This window comes from Engystomops pustulosus, chromosome 2 (assembly GCF_040894005.1).
Source record: "Engystomops pustulosus chromosome 2, aEngPut4.maternal, whole genome shotgun sequence".
Lineage (NCBI taxonomy): Eukaryota > Metazoa > Chordata > Amphibia > Anura > Leptodactylidae > Engystomops > Engystomops pustulosus.
Window position 1 is genome coordinate 171,641,157 of NC_092412.1, and position 23,359 is coordinate 171,664,515.

The following is a 23,359-nucleotide window of genomic DNA, read 5'->3' on the forward strand; positions in this document are numbered from 1 at the left end:
TGTTCTTTTTAAAGTGTGGAACATTTTTTAATCACATTTTTAGAGCATTTTTTAAAAAAGATATTAATAAAATGATCTTTTTTTGGAATGTTTTTGCGTTTTTTTTTCCTCCAGCGTTTACCTTGTGGGTCCAGTAACGATTCTGTTTTATTATACAGATTGTCACGGATGCGGCAATACCAAATATGTGGGGAGGTTTTGTGTTTTTTAACCCCTTCCCGACATTTGACGTACTATTACTGCATGGCGGGAGGTGCATTTCCGCAAAATGCAGTAATAGTGCGTCATGCTTCTGGCGCCGGCTCCAGAACGGAGCCCACGCCAGAAGCTGTGGGTGTCGGCTACATATAATATCCTACACCCGCCTCTAACACCCGCGATCGGAGATTTCGACGATCGCGGGTGATAACCCCTGCCACGTCGCGGTGACCGCGGCGTGCTAGGGGCATTTGAGAAGAATCAGACCCCCCCGCGGCGCTTACCGGGGGCGTCCGCTGCTCCGATCGCAGCCCCGGGACTGCCGGTGCCTGGGGCTGCGCGATCCTCTTCTGTGAGCCGGGTCCGTGCCTTCTGGCAGGACCCGGCTGTAACACACTGAGCATGCTCAGTGTGTTACATTACACAGTGTAATACATCTGTATTACACTATGTAATGTGAAGAAGAGCTTGAACAAGTGATCAGTGGATCACTTGTTCAAGCTAACCTGTAAAAGTTAATAACAAATGTTAAAAACACTACATAAAATAATTTTTTAATAAAAAGAATTAATTAAATAAAGTTAGTCATCTAAACACAAATATTCCCTATACACATGCAATAAAGTGAAAAAAAAAAAAACACAAAATCGACAAAAAACCCCACATATTTGGTATCGCCGCATCCGTAACAATCCGTACAATAACTCAGAAACATTTTTGGACCCACTCGGTGAACGCCGTAAAACACGCCAAAAATGTACATTTTTCATAAAATCTCTACACAAAAATGTTCTAAAAAGTGATCAAACAAAGTTATGTGCGCCAAAATTGTACCACTGAAAAGAACAACTCAACTCGTAAAAAATAAGCCCAAACTTAGCTCTGTCAACCAAAAACTATTAAAGTTACGTCTCCGAAAAGATGGCGATGCAAAAACAAATGAGATTTCCTCTATATTAGTTTTTATCCAGTAAAATTGAAAAAATAAATGAAAAACTGTATAAATGAGGTATCACCATAATCGTAATCACCTATAGAATAAAGATAATATAGTATTTTTAGTGAACGGTGTACGACCCCCAAAAAATACGAAAAAAAAAGTAAACCAAAATTGACAATTTTCTTTTCACCCATACATTCAAGAGTTTATAAAATCTAATCAATAAGCTCATGACCCAAGAAAATGAATTATTTGTAAAGTGCATCTCATGTCGCAAAAAATAAGCCCGATAACAAGAATAAAGGGGTGAAGCACAGCTATGGTGTGTGTGAGCCAGATACACAAAAACTAAGCCAATTCCAAAAATGAGAAGAAAGAATGTATCCAAGGAGGCTCATTCGATAATACAAAAATCAAGAATAAGTTTTATTAATGCACGACAGATAATAAACAACAAGTTAAAAACATTTAAAATACACAAGGTGTATAACAAACCAATGTACGGTGACCGAGTGTGGGTCACCGTGACTGCCCACTGTCAATCACTGAGTAGTGATATGTAACCTCCCTGCAATTCTCAGCCTAAGCATGCATAAAGTGCCCAAAGTGCCAAAGAAATTTATGAAATATCCAAAAGACAATCATGAATAATCACTATGTCCAGACCTGAGAAAACCACCAGTATAACAAAATACAACTGAGGTGCTAGCTGTAATGGTAACCGAGACAATACATGAGGAGAGAAAATGAAAGAGACTCGAGTTACCACAGTGGAAGGAGGTAAGTGGAGACAGGGGCAACGGGCTCCCCACGCGTTTCGTCGCCACCAAGGGCAACTTCCTCAGGGGTATACAGCCCTAGACTGGCGTGTCTCACCTTTTATGCAGTCCACCTGTGATTTGTGAAGCAATCGGCGTGTTGTTCGGTCCACGGCGCATGACCGGAAGTATGTCGGCGTAAACCGGAAGTAGTTACAAAGCATGGCGCATGCGCATCCCCGGCCGGGGTGAAAATATTTAAGTGTTGCCTAGGCAACAAACGGGTAAGTACAATGTGTAATATATATATCAGACGGTACATGTCACCCGGCGTGAAGAATGGTGACATGATGACGCTTACTGATTATAACTAAAACAAGTATCCACGACTGCAAACAAAAGGTTTTGACACTGATGATCTTTAAAACGTATCACAAATTGTGACCAATAATTAAATCGAAGTGATTATCTGTACTGGAGCACTTATCATAGTGAGATGTACATTATGGCAAGTGCCAAATAAATCAAGGATAGCGCTAAGTTTGCTAAAAGGTAAGTAAGAGTGATCTCATATAGTGAAACAAATGGATCCAGAACTGAGAATCTCCGTCAATACAGTAAGAAAGAAGGCTATAACATAGGCACAAGTTTAAAGAGTCCAAGGTCAATTTTACTAGGGTCATAGCAATTGCGGTCAAAAAAAGCCTACAGGAGGGCAAGGAATAGATTATAGCATAGGCACAGGTCTAAGGAGTCAGAAATTAATTTTTCTCGGGTCATAACAGTTACAATCACCAAACACTAATATCATACAAGGATGCAAAGCAGGTAAGTTTAGGAAAAACAACAAAAATACAAAGGACATTTAATTAGTTCGTTGATGATTATTGAGAACTGTCTCTTAGCCATTTATTCTAATATATAGTTATCTTCAAGGCTTCCAAAATTTCAGCAATTTTGGAAGCCTTGAAGATAACTATATATTAGAATAAATGGCTAAGAGACAGTTCTCAATAATCATCAACGAACTAATTAAATGTCCTTTGTATTTTTGTTGTTTTTCCTAAACTTACCTGCTTTGCATCCTTGTATGATATTAGTGTTTGGTGATTGTAACTGTTATGACCCGAGAAAAATTAATTTCTGACTCCTTAGACCTGTGCCTATGCTATAATCTATTCCTTGCCCTCCTGTAGGCTTTTTTTGACCGCAATTGCTATGACCCTAGTAAAATTGACCTTGGACTCTTTAAACTTGTGCCTATGTTATAGCCTTCTTTCTTACTGTATTGACGGAGATTCTCAGTTCTGGATCCATTTGTTTCACTATATGAGATCACTCTTACTTACCTTTTAGCAAACTTAGCGCTATCCTTGATTTATTTGGCACTTGCCATAATGTACATCTCACTATGATAAGTGCTCCAGTACAGATAATCACTTCGATTTAATTATTGGTCACAATTTGTGATACGTTTTAAAGATCATCAGTGTCAAAACCTTTTGTTTGCAGTCGTGGATACTTGTTTTAGTTATAATCAGTAAGCGTCATCATGTCACCATTCTTCACGCCGGGTGGCATGTACCGTCTGATATATATATTACACATTGTACTTACCCGTTTGTTGCCTAGGCAACACTTAAATATTTTCACCCCGGCCGGGGATGCGCATGCGCCATGCTTTGTAACTACTTCCGGTTTACGCCGACATACTTCCGGTCATGCGCCGTGGACCGAACAACACGCCGATTGCTTCACAAATCACAGGTGGACTGCATAAAAGGTGAGACACGCCAGTCTAGGGCTGTATACCCCTGAGGAAGTTGCCCTTGGTGGCGACGAAACGCGTGGGGAGCCCGTTGCCCCTGTCTCCACTTACCTCCTTCCACTGTGGTAACTCGAGTCTCTTTCATTTTCTCTCCTCATGTATTGTCTCGGTTACCATTACAGCTAGCACCTCAGTTGTATTTTGTTATACTGGTGGTTTTCTCAGGTCTGGACATAGTGATTATTCATGATTGTCTTTTGGATATTTCATAAATTTCTTTGGCACTTTGGGCACTTTATGCATGCTTAGGCTGAGAATTGCAGGGAGGTTACATATCACTACTCAGTGATTGACAGTGGGCAGTCACGGTGACCCACACTCGGTCACCGTACATTGGTTTGTTATACACCTTGTGTATTTTAAATGTTTTTAACTTGTTGTTTATTATCTGTCGTGCATTAATAAAACTTATTCTTGATTTTTGTATTATCGAATGAGCCTCCTTGGATACATTCTTTCTTCTCATTTTTGGAATTGGCAAAAAATAAGCCCCTAATATGTCCAAATTGCCAAAAAAATTAAGATTGTATAGGCAATAAAAAGTGACAATGCATAATCTGTTCTGAATGGCGCAGCTCCCTTCGATGCCCTGGCGTGTGCCCATACGGCGGTTTACCACCACATATGGGGTATTGTTTTACACGGGAGGGATTGGGTATCAAATTTTGTGGAGCGTTTTGGTATTTTATCCACTGAGAATTTGTAAATTTTTTGAAAAACACATTCATTTAGCCAAAAAAGTTTACTTTCAAAATTGTATCCGATTTTGTTTTAAACCTGTAAAACCATTAAAGGGTTAACAAACTTCATAAAAGTTGTTTTACGTATGTTGAGGGGTGTAGTTTCTATAATGGGGTCATTTATGGGGTTTTACTTTTATTTAGGCCTCTCAAAGTGATTTGAAACCTGAGCAGGTCCCTCAATAGCAGGATTTTGCGTTTTTTATGAAAATGTGAAAAATCGCACCTAACATTCAAAGGCCCATAACATCCTGCAAAAATAAGAGGATGCCTAAAAAACCATTTTCAACCAACATGAAGTACAAAGTGTCACGAGAAAACAATTTTAAAATCACTTAGATATGTTAAAGCGATTCGAAGTTATAACCATTTATAGTGACACAGGGCAGATTTGAAAAATTGGGCCGTGTCAGGAAGGTGAAAAGTGGCTTCAGCGTTAAGGGGTTAAACTTTATTAAGTGTTTTGATGGGGAAATGACATTTTAGGGGCTTATATTTTTATATATTTTTTATTTATTCTAATGTGTAGTGTAGAGTGTTTTTACATGTTTTTACTTATGCATACTTGAACTTGAACCAGCGATGCTACAATACTTTTTCACTGTAGAGCAGTGTAAACTGTCTGAGCTTACAGAGCATGCGGAGACAGTTTACAGTCAGACACGGAAGGGGTCTGACTGCCAGGGAGACTGGGTAGCTCCGGGGCACTCGGCAGTACTCGGGGCTGCCCAGAAGTGGATCGGATCCCCCAGTAAGCAGCACGGGGGACCTGAGCCCTAGTGTAAGGGGTTAACACCCACAATCTGAGTCTGCTCCAATCGCGGGTGTTAGCGCAGGCTGTCAGCTGTGACAGACAGCTGACAGCCACTGGTTCTGGTGCCGCCTTCGTTCATGAGCTGGTGCCAGAAGCAGGGCATTATAGAACGTCCCCGTGTGCTTAGCATCTAGCCGCGGGGACTTACTATAACGTCCTGGTGCACCTAGGGGATAATAAAGTTTTAGTCTTGCATTACTCACTCTCTTTTGCACTTGTACCCCCATCGTTATCATTCAACTCTCAAATCTCATGGGTGCATTGGGCAGCAAACTCCTGAGGAAAAAATTGCTTTGATGGTAGTGTATCCAGCAGAGACCTTGGGGAAGAGAGGGACTCTGTTAATGTCACTCTAAACACTTGTTCTTCATTTAAAAAAAAATATAAACCTTTATGACTAAAATAGCATAGCAATTCTGTATATAAACCATATGACTGTATTCATGCTGCTAAAAGCTACTTGGCATCATTAATGTGGTATTCCCAAGAACACAAGTTGCTTGTATCTACTCAGTCCAACCTGTTTCTATCAGTCCTGGTGTACACAATTTCCGTTGCCCCTAGACACGACCCTGTAACTTCTGACTTGGGATCGGGGACACCATCTTGGATTTGTGTGTGTGTGTGTAACAGCCGTGCTGCTGATTTTCTGTATCTTTCTGCTCTGAGCCTGTAGCCATGCCCCCTGGCAATCCTAGCACAGAGCTTACATTGATACACAGACACTCCCTCACTTCCTGGGAGCAACCACATTGTGAGGAGAGAGAAGCTACAAACTACAAGGAGATAAGTGATCCGGCGGAAGGGGAGGCAGTCACATATCTGTGAGCAGTGCTGGCAGTGTAAAAGTCTATCAGCTTCTGTCTGTCATGCCTCTGTGTAATGGACGTCATGCCACATACCACATCATCTAACCACATTGTCATTACACAGAACTAGATGGGCATAATGTGTCTGCTTAGATAGTCCCTGCCCACACCCGGTGATTGTGCACTGAACAACCTAGGGAGTGATGGGAGCTAAATAGTAATAAAACTGAGTAACATTGTAAGGGGTTCAAATCATCAGTTCAAATCATCAGTAAACATCAGTGGGGGATTGCAATGTGAGAATGTTCTTTTGTGGAAAAACCCCTTTAATGATCAATAAAACTGTAATTTCATAGTAGATGTCCTTTTATGACCGCTTAGTGTCTCTTCAAATCTAGACCTAAGCATACAGGTAGTCCTCTCTCTGTCCCTCTCACTTAAATGGTGTACTGAGCACTGTGTTGGAAACTAAAGATCTTCTCACCATGTCATGCACCCCTGAGGTGGGTGGGGCTAACACAAAGGGAGAAAAAGTTTGGGGAAAGATTTTAATGGTTGGAGGCGACAGATTTAGGTTGGGATGTCTTTGCTTTTCATTTCAACAAAGGTACAGTGGGAAAGAGGGGTAAGGTTAATTGTCCATGTTCTTGTTGACAGATTCCCTTTAAGTTGGAACAGGTACTCTTTGTAATGGCTCATTCACATGGCTATTATGGGGCAGTGATTTGGTGGCATAATTTGCAACCAGATCATGACCCCCATAGAATTCTATGGCTCCCAGTCACAGCGACATAAGCATACGATGTGCCAGCACACAGCGATAGAGTTGGGCGGCTGCAGAGCAAAATATTGGACATGTCCTATATTTTGGCAGATTTGCGGGGCAGCGGTTCATCTGCCTATGGAGGGAGGAACCCCGTTGATCTGGTCCGGCCAAGCACATTGCCATGTGTACCCTGAGTGTAACGCCAGACATTTTTATCTTTTTTAATCCCAGTAACCTCTTTGAGAGTGATAGACAGTTGATCATTGTAGTCTGGGACTAAAGAAAAAATTCATTACCAGCATCCAGAGAGCTTCACTAGCAGTCACAATTGGCAAAAGGTCCCTCTGTTAGTCTGGAGTAAAGATGAAGTATAATATGAGGACCTTTAACCACCTCCACCAAATTAAGGCAGGACATTTATCCGGAATTGCAAGCTGGTTTTATGGCACAGGCCTTGAAATAATAGCAATTACTTGCAAAATGCGACTCTTTGCAATTATTTTCCACTTTATGCCACCTCCGCAAAAAAGGTGTGAATAGAGCATTGCTGGTGGACTAAAGGGCGGCGCTTTCTTGCCAAATGTTCAGTGGTTTTTGCGTAAATCAAGTATTTTTAGGAGGTTTAAATATCCTGATGTATTTGCAAGGGGATGGGTCTTCCATCACATTCCACTTCCGCTGCACAATAAATCCCCCCCCATGTTGCCACAATGATTGCAGTTCAGTTGAAATCTATCCCACCAGTGTTTGCTGTGTCAATTATCAAGAATGTATGCACTAAACATTTTGATGTAATTTCTGTGTTGCTGTTAAATAATCTTAAAAGATTTGTAATTGGTGTTTCACTTGGTCGTGTTGATGCAATAGGCTACAAATTGAGCTACAAAATAACAATTTCTCTGGAAATTCTTGTTAAATTCAGTGCCATCAAACTCGCTCAGTGGGCTTGCAGTATTTACTGGACTGAACCTAGAATCACAATCCGACAGACAGGCTCAGTTTAGTGATTCTAGGTTTGGTCCTGTAAATCCTTAGTTTGGACAATGGCTAATAACCATACACCACTGCTGTTATCACATGAGGTGTCGGGTTTTGCATCCCCAGTAATATTACAAAATGCGTCAATATATTCCGCCATGAAAAGCTTTTTAAATGTATTTGCTAACTCTACCTTTAAAATAACCCTGACCCTGGTTAGTGCAAGGTATTGCAATTGATTTGTATACCTCCTGAGCTGCAATGCTGGCACAAACAGTGGTTGGTTTGGCATAGTTTCAGCATGTTTTTCAACACCTTTTAAGGTGCCATAAAATGTAAATCTGTGTTTTTGTTTTCTTTCTCTAGGGTCCTTTGGTGTTTTTGGAGCAAGCTCTTATCCAGTATGCACTTCAGACTTTGGCTGGCAAAGGTTATATTCCTATTTACACACCATTCTTCATGAGAAAAGATGTAATGCAGGAAGTAGCTCAGTTAAGCCAATTTGATGAAGAACTCTATAAGGTGTGTTTTTATTTTTGAGACCAAAATTAAGCTGCTGAGTTGACGGTTAAAATGAAATATTTCTCACTTCTGCGCTAATTAACATCTTAATTAATTAAAATACTAAATAACCACCACCGTTTCTACTGGGATGTGAGTAGGCAGCACAGGATTCCATGTGCATAGGCTGACTAAGCTAATATCCTGCAATACATTAGTATTGCTGGGTATTATCATGAACATGTCTCATGGTGGAAGTAATGTAAAAAATAGTTATTCCATAAAAAATTTATAAAAATGCGTCAAATCCCCATTAATACCAGAAAAAGGCAGAGGTGTGGATATTATGACTGGGTCCACATTTCTGTCTGGCTAATTTCTTACAAAAAAGGCCTAAGTAAGGCCTCACTGAGACCCATTGGTCAAAACAGAAAACACTTATGTGTACATAAAACTTGTCTTTATTAATTCACTTTAAAAACTACATATGTTAGGTGACACTATAGATAAATGGGGATTTTTGTATTCTAAAAATCTACAATCATCAGGACCTAAGTAGTTGTAGGAATGTGATTATTTTTATTTTTGTATTTGTGGTTTGAGTGGTAAGTATGGTGTCTTTCACAATATCAACTTTTCGTCTTCAGACTCAATGTTGAGAGAGAGATATCACTTCAATATAGATGGCTGCTAAATAGATTCCTTTTAGACACTACGTGTCAGTCACGAGTCACCGATCTTCTATTGAGCCCAATGAAAGTGATACAAATTATTCACTCTCAATTATGTATCAGTAGACATCGTAGATGGTCATACCTGCAACTCGTAGATTGTATCACTTTCTCACTCCCCTATATCCATTGGAAAATAAGATTCAACTCCAGTCACACTTGTGTGCATAAGGCTCATATATTCCACACATACAACCACACAAGTATTGCCACTAACTATTCCTATCCACATATATATTTCTGGTCTAGGTCCTATGATTACTAAATAAAAGATTGCTGGGAACACTACAGCCCCCCGGACATGTTTCGCCATGTGGCGTCCTCAGGGGTGCCGGGGCTAAGTGTGGTGAGATCCTGTTCCATGCTTCTAAATATAGCCTCTGTTTCGGACATCATAGATGACGTCCCAATTGTTCAACAGCCAATAGATAGACCACTTCAGTGGAATCAGGGGTCCGTGCAGAGTTTCACATTAGGCAGATCGCTAGTCAATCCCCAGGGTCCGCGCATGTGACTAAACTTGTTATATTTTTATGTGTGAGCCGTTGCCATCGCAGCTACGCTCTCAGTTGTCAATGTGTTTGCCAAGAGATATATACTGCACCTGCGTTAGGAGCTTTGTGCATGCGTTTTGAAGTTTGTATTTTTTCCAATGTGAGTTGTTCTTTCTGCGGCTGCGCAGTCTGTTTTATCTCCTAGATACCTACAGTCGATCGTCTGACCGCTCTTTGGAACCCTATTAACAGTAAAGACACCCACTGAAGCAAAGGACACAACGATTACATCATGCTGGAAATGTTAAGCATCCTATTTAACTATTATGGATCTAGGGCTATATTCTATCAGGGACAGAGTCTCATATCTTTTACACCAATATGATTTTAGAGAGAGTTATTCCCATTTCTTATTTATATTGGAACAAGGATGTTAGTATGTGTATATATGACAACCTTAGTAGCCTATAATCTCTATAGAAATTAGTATAGTTGTTACTTTTATAAGTGAAAGGACCATAGGGTTTATATACTCAATATTGTGTCAAACTACATGTGACATCGAAATCATTGTACAAAAAAGCAGCATATGTAAAGGCCCCTCAGGCCAAGACTCCCGAACTAGAGAGTCTTAGCGTGAGGGGCCCCAATGAGGGCTTTACATATGTTGCTTTTTTGTACAGTGATTTAGATGTCACATGTAGTTTGACACAATATTGAGTATATAAACCCTATGGTCACTTCACTTATAAAACAACTATACTAATTTGTATAGAGATTATAGGCTACTAAGGTCGTCATATATACACATACTAATTTCTATCTTAAAATTATCTGACACAACAGATCATCTATAACTAACATTCCTTGTTCCAATATAAAGAAGAAATGGGAATAGCTCTCTCTAAAAATCATATTGGTGTAAAAGATATGTATCTAGGGCTAGATGAGACTCTGTCCTTGATAGAATAATAGTTAAATAGAAAAATATAACATAACATAAAAATATAACAAGTTTAGTCGCATGCGCAGACCCTGGTGCTTGACTAGCGAACAGACCAATGTGAAACTCTGCACGGACCCCTGATTCCACTGAAGCGGGCTATCTATTGGCTGTTGAACAATTAGGACGTCATCTATGATGTCCCAAACGGAGGCTTTATTTAGAAGCATGAAAAGGGATCTCCCCACACTTAGCCCCGGCACCCCTGAGGATGCCATGTATGTGGCGAAACATGTCGAGGGGGCTGTAGTGTTCCCAGCAATATTTTATTTACCAATCATAGGACCTAGACCAGAAACATACATGTAGATAGGAATAGTTAGTGTCAATACTTGTGTGGTTGTATGTGTGGAATATATGTGCCTTGAATCTCATTTTCCAATTGATATAGTGGAGTGAGAAAGTGATACAATATGACCATCTGTGATGTCTACTGATACAAATTATTCACTCATAATTATGTATCACTTTCATTGGGTTCAATAGACGTTTGATTTGGTTTATGCTCATTACTTCAATCAGTTGTTCACTTTCAGCAAATAATTGATATGGTTTGTATACTTTCTGTATCAATCCTCAGTTTTCTAGAATTCTGCTTGCTGCACTGCTATAGAAGTTTCTTTGTTTACTTTCACTGGATAGAAATCTGTCCATGGTTTTGTGATTGAGGTTGTTATAGACCATAAATTGAGGCATGTGATACTATTGCAACTGCCTGTTCTTCACATGACCAGGGACAGATTTCTATCCATTGTACGTAAATGCAGGGCCAATTCTAGCCTTTTTGCTGAGGCGTTAGTGACATCTAGTATCTTACAAGTATATAAGGCCGGAAAAGGACGCAATTCCATCAAGTCCAACCTTTAAGAATTAAATAAATGTTTTATCTCCTTAACCTGTGATATTTTTTTCTCTTCAGAAAGGCATCCAGAGAGTTCCATAGTCTCACTGCTGTTACAGTAAAGAACCTTTGTCTATGTTGATTGTAGAATCCCCTCTCTTCTAGGTGTTGAGGTTGCCCCCTTGTCCTGGTCACAGGCCTAGGTATAAAAAGATCTTTGCAGAGATCCTTATACTGTCCATTCAGGTTATGTACATTGTAATGAGGTCTCCCTTGGTTGCTCTCCACTGCACCCTTTCCAGCGCTACAATGTCCTTTTTATACACTGGTGCCCAAAACTGTACACAATATTCCATGTGTGGTCTGACCAGGGATTTATAGAAGGGCAAAATGATGTCTTTATCATGAGAATCAGATTAATCTGACACGACTGATCTCTCATAAACCCATGCTGATACTGGGTTATAAGGTTATGTACAGCGAGATGCTCCAGAATAGCATCTCTAACAAACCCCTCAAATATTTTCCACACCACAGAAGTTAGACTCACAGGTCTATAGTTTCCAGGATTGCTTTTTGGTCCTTTTTTTGTATATTGGAACATAACCAGTCCTCAGGGAATCTTCAAATATTAAAAATAACGGTCTGTCTATCGCGGTACATAGTTTCATAGTTTTCATAGTTTTCATAGTTTCTACGGTTGAAAAAAGACACTTGTCCATCAAGTTCAACCAAGGAAGGGAAGGGATTGGATGAGGAAGGGATTTAGGGGAAACAATTCTATATAACATAACCATCTATGTTATTTAGGTGTAAAAAGGCATCTAGACCCTTCTTGAAGCTATCCGCTGTCCCTGCTGTGACCAGCGCCTGAGGCAGGCTATTCCACAGATTGACCGTTCTCATAGTAAAAAAGCCCTGTCGCCTCCGGTGATTAAACCTTGATTTCTCCAAACGGAGACAGTGCCCCCTCGTCTTTTGATTTGATCTAATCTGAAACAACTTCCCACCATATTTTTTGTATGGACCATTCATATATTTAAATAAATTAATCATGTCCCCTCGTAGTCGTCTCTTTTCCAGACTAAATAAATCTAGTTGTTTTAATCTTTCCTCATAACTGAGACCCTCCATACCCCTTATCATTTTTGTGGCTCTACGTTGAACCCTCTCCAGCTCCAGGGCATCCTTTTTATGGACCGGTGCCCAGAACTGGACAGCATATTCCAGGTGTGGCCGAACCAGTGCCTTGTATAGTGGTAATATTACATCCCTATCACGAGAGTCCATACCACTTTTGATACATGACAAGATCCTACTGGCTTTAGAGGCAGCTGATTGACATTGCATGCTGTTATTCAATTTATGATCTACTAGTACCCCCAGGTCCTTCTCAACAAGGGACTCACCCAGATTTACTCCCCCAAGGACATATTTTGCCTTTGGATTATTGGCCCCCAGGTGCATAACCTTACATTTATCCACATTAAACCTCATTTGCCAAGTGGATGACCAAACATTCATGCAGTTCATGCAGAAACCGGGGGTGTATGCCATCTGTCCCCGGTGATTTATCTATCTTAGTGGTTGTGAGGTGGCGCCGTACCTCTTCCTGGGTTAAACAGTCCAAAAAGAATTTACATTATTCCTCATTGTGTCTTCAACCAGGGGATTTTCCTGGGTAAAGACAGTCGAGAAGGCGACATTCAGTAGATTGGCCCTTTAGTCATCTTCTTCCACCATGACCACCATGTTATTCCTGAGAGTGCCCACACGCTCCGTTTTTAGTTTCTTATCATTTGTATTCTTGAAAAATAATTTGGGATTATTTTTGCTCTCTGGCAATTTTTCTCTGTCTCTATTTTTGCAGCCTTTTATCTGCTTTTTACAGGATTTATTTTTCTCTCTATAATCCTGTAATGCCTCATCGCTACCTTCACGTTTTAGCACCTTAAACGCCTTATCTTTCTCGCTTATTGCTTTTTCCCATAAGGTATGTGTTTCTCACAGGACTTTTTCAGAGTATATGAGAAAAATTCCCATTTTTGGGGGTTGCTTTTGTCTTTGAGAACATTATCCCAGTCTATGCCTTTAAGGTCTTCCCTTAGTTGCTAAAAATTTGCCCTCCTGAAGTTTTTTTTGAATGTTGGTTGCCCCTTCCCTAACGTTCTTAGTAAACCGTAGTACAAAATCAATGATATTATGATCACTATTCCCCAGGTTCCCCCAAACCTGTAGTTTTGATACCCTATCAGGTCTGTTGGTTAGGATAAGCTCCAGCAGTGCCCCCCCCTCTTGTTGGCTCCAGGACTATTTGCGACAGGTAATTGTCTTTTGTTGTTGACAAGAACCTGCTACCTTTGAAGGACCTACATGTTTCTGCCCCCCAGTCAATATCTGGGTAATTGAAGTCACCTATGATAAGTTCTTCACCATGCTTTGAAACCGCATTCTTTGACTTATCAGCATTTCCTCTGCTGCCTCCATTATATTTGGAGCCTTATAACAAGCCCCTAGTAATATTCTATTATTCTTTTTCCCTCCCATCATCTCCACCCATAGGGAATCTACATTTGCGTCACCAATGTCCTCTCTCAGGAGAGGCTTGAGGCAAGAATTCACACATAAACAAACCCCTCCCCCTTTTTATTTATATTATCATTTCTAAAAAGTCTTGCTACCCCAGAGCTGATATGCCCCTCATCCGCCAGCCTCGCAAACTTATTAGGGTTCACCAGATCAGGACTAGACTCCCTTGCAACTCTTTCCTCTACCCCGCCTTCTACATGTTACCCTAGTAGCTGCCCCCTCACTCTGCACCTCCGTACTTCCATCCTCACACCCATCTTCCCCAGAGAGTTTGAGCTCCAGGAGCAGCAAACTGCGCTCCATATTATCAATTGCCCGCAGCCTTGAAACTTGCTCATTTAGATCCAGAATCTGGCAATTTTCACACACCCCACACAGCTGTATTCCCCTTCGAACAGCTGTTCAAGGAAACCATATATAGCATAGGATGTACACTGTAGCATTGCAAATGGTGTCCATCGTGCTAATGGGGAATACAAGGGAAATACGGAAGAAAAGAAGATTCACAGTAAAGTGACACAAAATACAGCAGTTACCTGCTACAGTCCCTTAATCCTAAATCCCACTTTGGACACTGCACACACTTAGGGTCAATGCACACTCGCGTTTCTGAATGCTCTTAAAAAAGTTATTTGCCACAAAAATCTGCTGTGTTCACTGCAACAAGATCTGGCTGCAAACCAGCTAACAAACTGACCCCACAAGTATATAAAGGCTGCTAATTAGATAGCCACACCTCACTATTAATTAGGCAGCACCTGTGCCTATACTGTCTAGCTAAGCAAGGTGAATGCCTCAGACTGGACCAACACTATACCCCCCCACACAATATACAAATTATGCAAGTAACATACATTCAGATCTACTTGGCTGCAATAAAACCCACAAAAATGAATATCAGAAAAAAAATGTAAATGCACTGATATATTTTTTGCTGGATCCAAAAAAGTACTCCTTCCCTTAATCCTAAGTCCCACTTTGGACACTGCACACACGTAGGATCAATGCACACTCTCCACAAAGCTAGCACACTCGCTTTTCTTAATGCTCTTTAAAAGGTTATTTCCTTAATATAAAGTATCCACTATATACAGCACCCAGCTAATTTATATGCACACCCATTTTATTTATATACAGGATCCCTAATTTATTTATAACAGCCTCCATATGCATATTACATGATGTACAGTACTCCATATGAGGCCACCCTGTTTAATTAAAATCCAGCCACTATATACAGATCCCCCATAGACAGTATACAGAGGTTGGCTACCCCCCACTAGTACCTAGCAAACACTTCCTCCCCCAGTAATAAATATAATCAGCTATGTACCTCCGGTTACGCTCCTACGCAGCCGCTGCCATACTCATCTTTTCCTCTTCCTCCGTCGATTGCTCTCTTCAGGGACGCAAGTGGGGTGGCGTCATCACACGCTGCCTGGGTCCTTCAGAGCAACAGAGCAGTGCAGACAAACAGGCCTGCTTGCTCTGTATATTAATTGCATGTGTGTTATTTAAGAAACAGACGCAATTAATTTCATGGTGGCCCATTGCCACTTGAATAACCCCCATTTCATTCACCCCATCGGGGCTTTGACAGCTACCGCCTAAGGTGAGATTCTCACCACACCTCAGTAAATGAGGCTTTCTATAGCAAGACAGCAAGCAGAGATCTAGAAAAACATTAGGAATTGTTACAGAAAATATATGGAAAATTGTAGATCTATTCAATACACAGAGCATATCAATTAATTTCTGAAAGTGGAAAACCCTTTTAACTTTATGCCACTATTTATCTACTCATGTGACCTATTTTCCTATTTTATTCATCCTGTTTTCATTCCAAAATTGAATGAAACTATTTCTCATCCCTCGGTGCAAAGAGCCTGCAGAGAACAGTCTCCTCCCCCACTTGTAGCAGAGGTCTCTGTGCACAGGTACTCTGCTTTCTGCGCTGTGTGTGCAGTGTGTTGGTGAGGGAGTGAGTAGGGCAGATGGCAGGTAAGGTCCAGCAGTCCCAAGCACCTCCTGTCTGTGTTGGATTAATGGTGGAAGTTTTGATACATCATACAACCCAAACACACTCTGAACTACTATACAGACACACACCCCTGAGTGAAGTTGCCCCCCCCACCCCTTGTTCAAATCTGACAAAATTTGTGTCAAATGTTTGTGCAGTAGAAATTTTTGTTTGTGCCGCTATCTTTTTTAATTTTTTAAATATTAATACATTTCCAGAGGTCAGCCACCCCCCCCCCACATTACCCAAATCAAACAAAACTGATGCCAATCAATTGTGCTCCGTTTGTGCTGCTCAAATTTTTGTTTGTGCTGATTTTGTTTTGAATATCTAATGTAAATTGTAAAGGTCAAGGAGGATTTTGCAATGCTGGATTTGCCTGATCTTCAGACTATACGACACAGGCACTTTTTTTCTTCTAGTCTGAAAAATACTGTACTTTTTTTTTTTTTTTTCTAGACAGTTGCATTAAAGCATATTAATTTGTTTTCACATTAGGTGATTGGAAAAGGAAGTGAAAAACAGGATGATGGGTCAATTGATGAGAAATATCTCATTGCTACATCAGAGCAGCCAATTGCTGCATTACATCGTGATGAATGGTTGAAGCCTGAAGACTTGCCTATCCGGTATGCAGGACTGTCAACTTGCTTCCGTCAGGAAGTAGGCTCACATGGAAGGGATACGCGAGGAATCTTTAGAGTACATCAATTTGAGAAGGTACCCAACTCTTTCACGACACAACACCTTTTCCATTTTTGCTTTTCTCTTTTTCACTTCTCACCTTCCTTAACCCCTTGCCTCTGCAGCTAGTTTTAGCCTAAAAGACCAGACCTCATTTTTCACTTCTTATACGTGTCTCTTTATGTGGTAATAATATTACTTGGATAAGTTAAAACGTTTCAAAAATTTTGTTTTTTTTCATGACACTTCTTACTTCATTTTAGTGGTGTATATTTTGGTTGATATGTTTAGCATTTATTTATTGAAGTAGAATTTTACCATTTTTATGATTTTCTAAATGTTTAAGCTCATTAAACAGTGTGGCCACTTAAATGTGTTACAAATTTACATTATCTTACTTAATTTATCATATATTGGCTTCACGTTGGCATCATTTTTTAAGCATGCTTTTAGAATTCTTACAACTATTTTCCAGATTTGAAAGGAAATTTCAAAAAGCAATTTTAGTTACTAACTTTAATCATTTCAAAGCAAATATCTTAAAATGCACCCATTTAAGCAACAGCACTCCTTATACTGTTCTCAACAACAGCATTTAAAAAGTTGATTCTTTGTGTGTTGCACCAGGATTAACACAAAATGGAGGTTAATTTAGAAATCTCTAAAAAAAAAATTCAATATAATGCTCATTTAGCCACAAAATTAGCATCTTTGCATGCGGTTAAAGGGAAAAATCTCAAACTTTAATTCTTGGAAGAAATTGCAAAGTACCCATATGTGTATATAAAGTGGTTATATAATATATATGGTTATAAAGTGCATGTATGTCAAGTGACACTGTATATATAAAAGTAAAAAAGTGATATGACTATTATAATTAAGAATAAATCATGCATACAAGAATAAATGTGGCACTCTGAGGGCAAGATGCACACTAAAAAAAAACGTATAATCTAAGTAGCAATAATAGTAAAGTTTAAAATGAGTTATGTATATAGTAATTTTGCGGGAATACAAATAAAAATATATATAAGGTAGTTTTCATCTAACGGAGAGGAACCTTTTGAGGTCCGGGATGGCAAAGAAGAAATCACATTTGTAGAAGAAGGTCCAAACTATGCAAAGGTAAAGATGTAGACATCGGATGATGTTTTCTGCATATGGCAACCTAATAGGGCCATGATAGTATTCTCAGTGAAGCGGGATTCAAGGAACCTATGGAACCGAATTGCATAGGAGCCGCAAATTGTATAAAGTTTATGGTATCCTATTGTGAAAACAAAACCTAAATTACTCGCAAAACTAAATTAAGTGCAAAACTCGGCCATGAACAGTTAGATATATATATATATATTTTTATCTATCTATATCCCAATAAAACTAAAATAAAAATATAATTACATACACTAGTTTTTTTAATTGACCTCTTCAAAATTTGTGTTTGCGTGCCGTGTATTTGTGCCCGATGTATTGGTTTCATTGGGCTCGCCTCCATGGACAGCGTGCGGACACATCCATGTTCTTAATAGTAAGTAGTGAGGGTAAGCACACAATATATACCTCTAACATTGTGAATGGTACACAACCCCTGAGAGATCTGTGTAAACTGGCGAAACGCATGGGGCTTCTTGTACCCAGAACCTATACTGTGGCTACTTAAGTAACTATGGCTTCATATTTGACTATGCACTAGCTTTGTTGATACTGGACTAGTGGTCTTGATATGCATTTCATTTACAGAATTAAGTTTTATATATTGCTTACCTAGTTATGTTTGCATATAAGTATACTATTGGGTACTGGGGCTACTGCTTTGTCTAATGCCCTAGTTTGTGCTTTTTAAATGTTTTTAAAAATATGGATTAGTTAATAAAGATTAAAATTAATTTACTTGAATCATGGACATCCCCTTTATCTTTTTTTCGTATTTTAAAAGATAATTTGGATGTCAGTGTTATCTTAAGAGCCATACCATTATACACTCCCCGGCCACTTTATTAGGTACACCATGCTAGTAACGGGTTGGACCCCCTTTTGCCTTCAGAACTGCCTCAATTCTTCGTGGCATAGATTCAACAAGGTGCTGGAAGCATTCCTCAGAGATTTTGGTCCATATTGACATGATGGCATCACACAGTTGCTGCAGATTTGTCAGCTGCACATCCATGATGCGAATCTCCCGTTCCACCACATCCCAAAGATGCTCTATTGGATTGAGATCTGGTGACTGTGGAGGCCATTTGAGTACAGTGAACTCATTGTCATGTTCAAGAAACCAGTTTGAGATGATTCCAGCTTTATGACATGGCACATTATCCTGCTGAAAGTAGCCATCAGATGTTGGGTACATTGTGGTCATAAAGGGATGGACATGGTCAGCAACAAATACTCAGGTAGGCTGTGGCGTTGCAACGATGCTCAATTGGTACCAAGGGGCCCAAAGAGTTCCAAGAAAATATTCCCCACACCATGACACCACCACCACCAGCCTGAACCGTTGATACAAGGCAGGATGGATCCATGCTTTCATGTTGTTGACGCCAAATTCTGACCCTACCATCCAAATGTCGCAGCAGAAATTGAGACTCATCAGACCAGACACTTTGGAACGTTTTTCCAATCTTCTACTGTCCAATTTCGATGAGCTTGTGCAAATTGTAGCCTCAGTTTCCTGTTCTTAGCTGAAAGGAGTGGCACCTGGTGTGGTCTTCTGCTGCTGTAGCCCATCTGCCTCAAAGTTCGACGTACTGTGCGTTCAGAGATGCTCTTCTGCCTACCTTGGTTGTAACGGGTGGCGATTTGAGTCACTGTTGCCTTTCTATCAGCTCGAACCAGTCTGCCCATTCTCCTTTGACCTCTGGCATCAACAAGGCATTTCCGCCCACAGAACTGACGCTCACTGGATGTTTTTTCTTTTTCGGTCCATTCTCTGTAAACCCTAGAGGTGGTTGTGCGTGAAAATTCCGGTAGATCAGCAGTTTCTGAAATACTCAGACCAGCCCTTCTGGTACCAACAACCATGCCACGTTCAAAGGCACTCAAATCACCTTTCTTCCCCATACTGATGCTCGGTTTGAACTGCAGGAGATGGTCTTGACCATGTCTACATGCCTAAATGCACTGAGTTGCCGCCATGTGATTGGCTGATTAGAAATTAAGTGTTAACGAGCAGTTGGACAGGTGTACCTAATAAAGTGGCCGGTGAGTGTACAATTATCATGCATTCCACACCTCTTACTCCAGAGCAGTAAGTCTTATAATTAATAGAGCACTGCCGTTTACCTGCCATCCCTCGTTTTCTGATCCTGAAGGTCGCTTTGTGGGAGTACATTGTAGTATATATAGGTTGAACTGTGCACTGGTAGTGATGTACATACGTCCGCCTTTGTCTAATGTACCACTTTGCAACCTGCTGGATAGCCTGTCGATACTATCTGATGTCCCACTACTTATGCTACCCTGTTGACGTTTATCTCCTTTAAACCTATCCAGACTATTGTCCAAAACCTTATTAAAGTTGCCCAACATGACATCCCTGGGGAGACGGTGTGCAGAAATTGATCTGCATGAGTTATGGAGGGAAAGAGTCCCAGGAGTATGACGATACTCATGTAGGTCAGCCACACATGGTATGATACTGGGGTATAAGGGGCTAGAAATTTAAAAACAGCCAAGAATGTTGTCGGACCACTCACCTGAATTTGGGATGTGGTCAGTGGGAGGGGCGAAGACAGCAATTATGGCACTTGAGTGCTTTTTGGTTAAATGATGGGGGGCTAACGAAACATTGCCTGAAGGAGTATATTAAGTTTAATTAGGGTTCAGTCCTGTGGCCCATGTGGGTGAAGACTAGATCTAGGCAGATTAGGAGGGGGTATAACTCCAAAAGTTGTGGCGACGGAAGAGAACTATTTTAATGCGAAAAGGGGGAAGACTGGGAGATTGTTGGCAAAAATGGCACAGGCAAGGACAGAGAACATGTACGACCTGAAGGAAGAGAATGGAAATTTGATGGAAGGGGGAAACAGAGGGGGTTCTAAAAGTGTTTGAAGTTTTCTATATGAGCCTGTATTCCACAACAGCTGATTATTCCACTGACCAGCTAGAAGAGTTTCTGGAAAAAATCTGTATGCCATGCTTGAGGCCGGAGGCGAGTGCACTTTTAGATGGTGCAATCACATTGGCAGATCTAGAGCGAGCTGTTGCAGGTATGTCTAATGATGAGGCCCCGGGAATGGATGGGCTTCCGGCAGAGATTTTCAAGGAATATGGGGGCGTTTTATTACCGCAGCGGTGGGAAACTCTGAAAGAAAGTTTTGATAGAGGGAGTCTGCCGGCCTAATGTTATGAAGCAGCAATTATAGTGTTACTTATAGAGGGAAAGGATGCTTAGCTGCCGGATTCCTACAGGCCTATATCACTCCTCACCTCAGATGTTAAAATCCTAGCTAAAGTACTACGAACAGGTTAAGTTCGGTGGTGGGATCCGTAGTAGACAGTGATCAACAATGGTTTATCCCACTTAAGTCCATGGCTATTAATCTTAGGACATTATCTTAACCTGCAGGCTACAACAGCGGATCCAGAGAAAGCAGCGGTTGTTTTTTTAGACGCTTCAAAAGTTTTCGATTGTGTGCAATGAGGTTATCTATGGGCTGATGCTGAGGAAGCTAGGATTTGGTCCCAATTTTATTAGGTGGGTGCAGCTGTTGTATGTAACACAGTCAGCCAGGAGTAGGGTGAATGGGAAATGGTTGGAAAAGTTCAATCTATAGCGGAGCACAAGGAAGGGGTGTCCCCTTTCACCACTTGTTCGCACTGGCATTAGAGCCCCTATTTTGCATGGTGCAACAGCGTCAGGATATATGGAGTCTCAATGTAATGGGGTGGGGGAACACATAGATTTATATGCTGATGTATTCTTTGTTCTGATGTTAGACATGCACCGCCGGAGCTGGCAGGCATTTTTTCCAGGTTTGGGGATTATTTAGGCCTGCGTATTAATTGGGTGAAGTCTGCAGTGATGCCACTAACTACTATTGCTCACTCACAGGAACACAGAGGAAAAATTGGTTATGCAGGTTTCACAGTATCTTTAGAGACATGGTGTGAAAGACGGGAATTCCACGGATTCGGCTAGAAAAGCTACAAATGCCGAAAGACAATTGGGGCTAGCACCTGGGTATACTATTTGGCTGCGCAATGCCAACACTTTGGAGAATGGGGTCTCACAGAGGATGATTCCTGGTGCCTGTGAGTAGTCTAACATTTTGAGGGAACCCAGGTGTAGCAGCATTAGAAACAGGATTTTTGGGAAGAAGGGCACATAATCCTTCGATCTATTATAAAATATCTGGGGCATGTACAAGCGGTTACTGGAGGTGGGCCCTTTGTACTAAGTTCATCCCCCTATGGGAGAACCTGTGTTTGGGAGAGGTGTATATGCTGGAGAGCAAGTAGGGAATATATACTTGCATCAGCCGTATACTGTTACAGTGCTTAAGTCGTACCAGCAAATAACAGAAGAATTTGGGACCACAAGAGCTTTGTTTTTCCAATTTTTAGGCACACGATTCATACACAGGTTCTGGATAGGGTTGTAGAATTCTTTATTGTTCCTCATACACAAAGTGTTCCACAATCCAGTCATCATGCAAAAGAGGGGATTACAGAAGCATTCATGCGGTCCGAGATGTCGTGAGAAGGGGGCTGATGATATACATATGTTCTGGAGGTGCTAGGCACTAGGGCCCCTGTGGGAAAAAGTTAACATGCTGATATGTAGGGTGTTTGCAATCAGGATACCCGTTGACCCAAAAGTGTGTGTTGGGACGTGTGGGGGAATTGGATATAACCAGGCCGGAACAATTAGCAGTGGCTAAAATTCTTTACCATGTGAGGAAAAAAATTGCTTTACATTAGTTAGATGCGGAGCCACCGGCTTTGAGAGAGGTGAAGCGCTTTTCAATTAAGCTTGAAATGAATATATACAGGCGGTCCCCTACTTAAGAACACTTGACTTCTTATGATAATCCAACATTTTTTAAATCCAATTGTCAAAGAGACCAAAAAAGTTCTGGCTGGGATTACAATGATAAAATATACAGTTCCGACTTACATACAAATTCAACTTAAGAACAAACCTACAGACCCCATCTTGTATGTAACCCGGGGACTGCCTGTATAGGAAAATGGATTGAATGACCGCGACTTGCATCACCGCAGTTGTTGCGGAGCTGGGAGCGTTGGCAACCTGCAGGGCTATTAGGAGAATAAACAGAATGTTGTGAGTGCTATGTCACATGGAAGATTAAAATATGATGTTGACTTGGAGAGTGATTCAGACCAAGGGGGCGGGCTGGAAGGGGGGTTTCTATGTTGAGGATTCTGTCAGAATGTATATTTATACTGTATGTATTGCATATATATTACTGGAATTGTTCTGATCTATGATTTTGTGTGCAAATAAATGTTTGCTGGTTTAACCCTTTCCCACCACAGCCCTTTTTTGCGTTTTCATTTTTCACTCCCTACCTTGAAAAATCTATAACTTTTTTATCTTTCCATGCACAGAGCAGTGTGAAGGCTTGTTTTCTGTGTAACAAATTGCTCTTCAAAATGTTGGTATTTAATATTCCATGCCGTGTACTGGGAAGCGGGGAAAA

General features: G+C 40.7%; 1 protein-coding gene across 1 annotated transcript in view; it reads left to right on the forward strand.

The window, feature by feature from the left end:
* SARS1 (seryl-tRNA synthetase 1) overlaps nt 1–23,359 on the forward strand; it is a 104,661-nt gene that overhangs the window by 41,210 nt on the left and 40,092 nt on the right. Inside the window, exons 6-7 of the mRNA XM_072137285.1 lie at nt 8,198–8,353; nt 16,509–16,730. Coding sequence (XP_071993386.1) covers nt 8,198–8,353; nt 16,509–16,730 — 378 coding nt within the window. The remainder of the gene's footprint in view (nt 1–8,197; nt 8,354–16,508; nt 16,731–23,359) is intronic.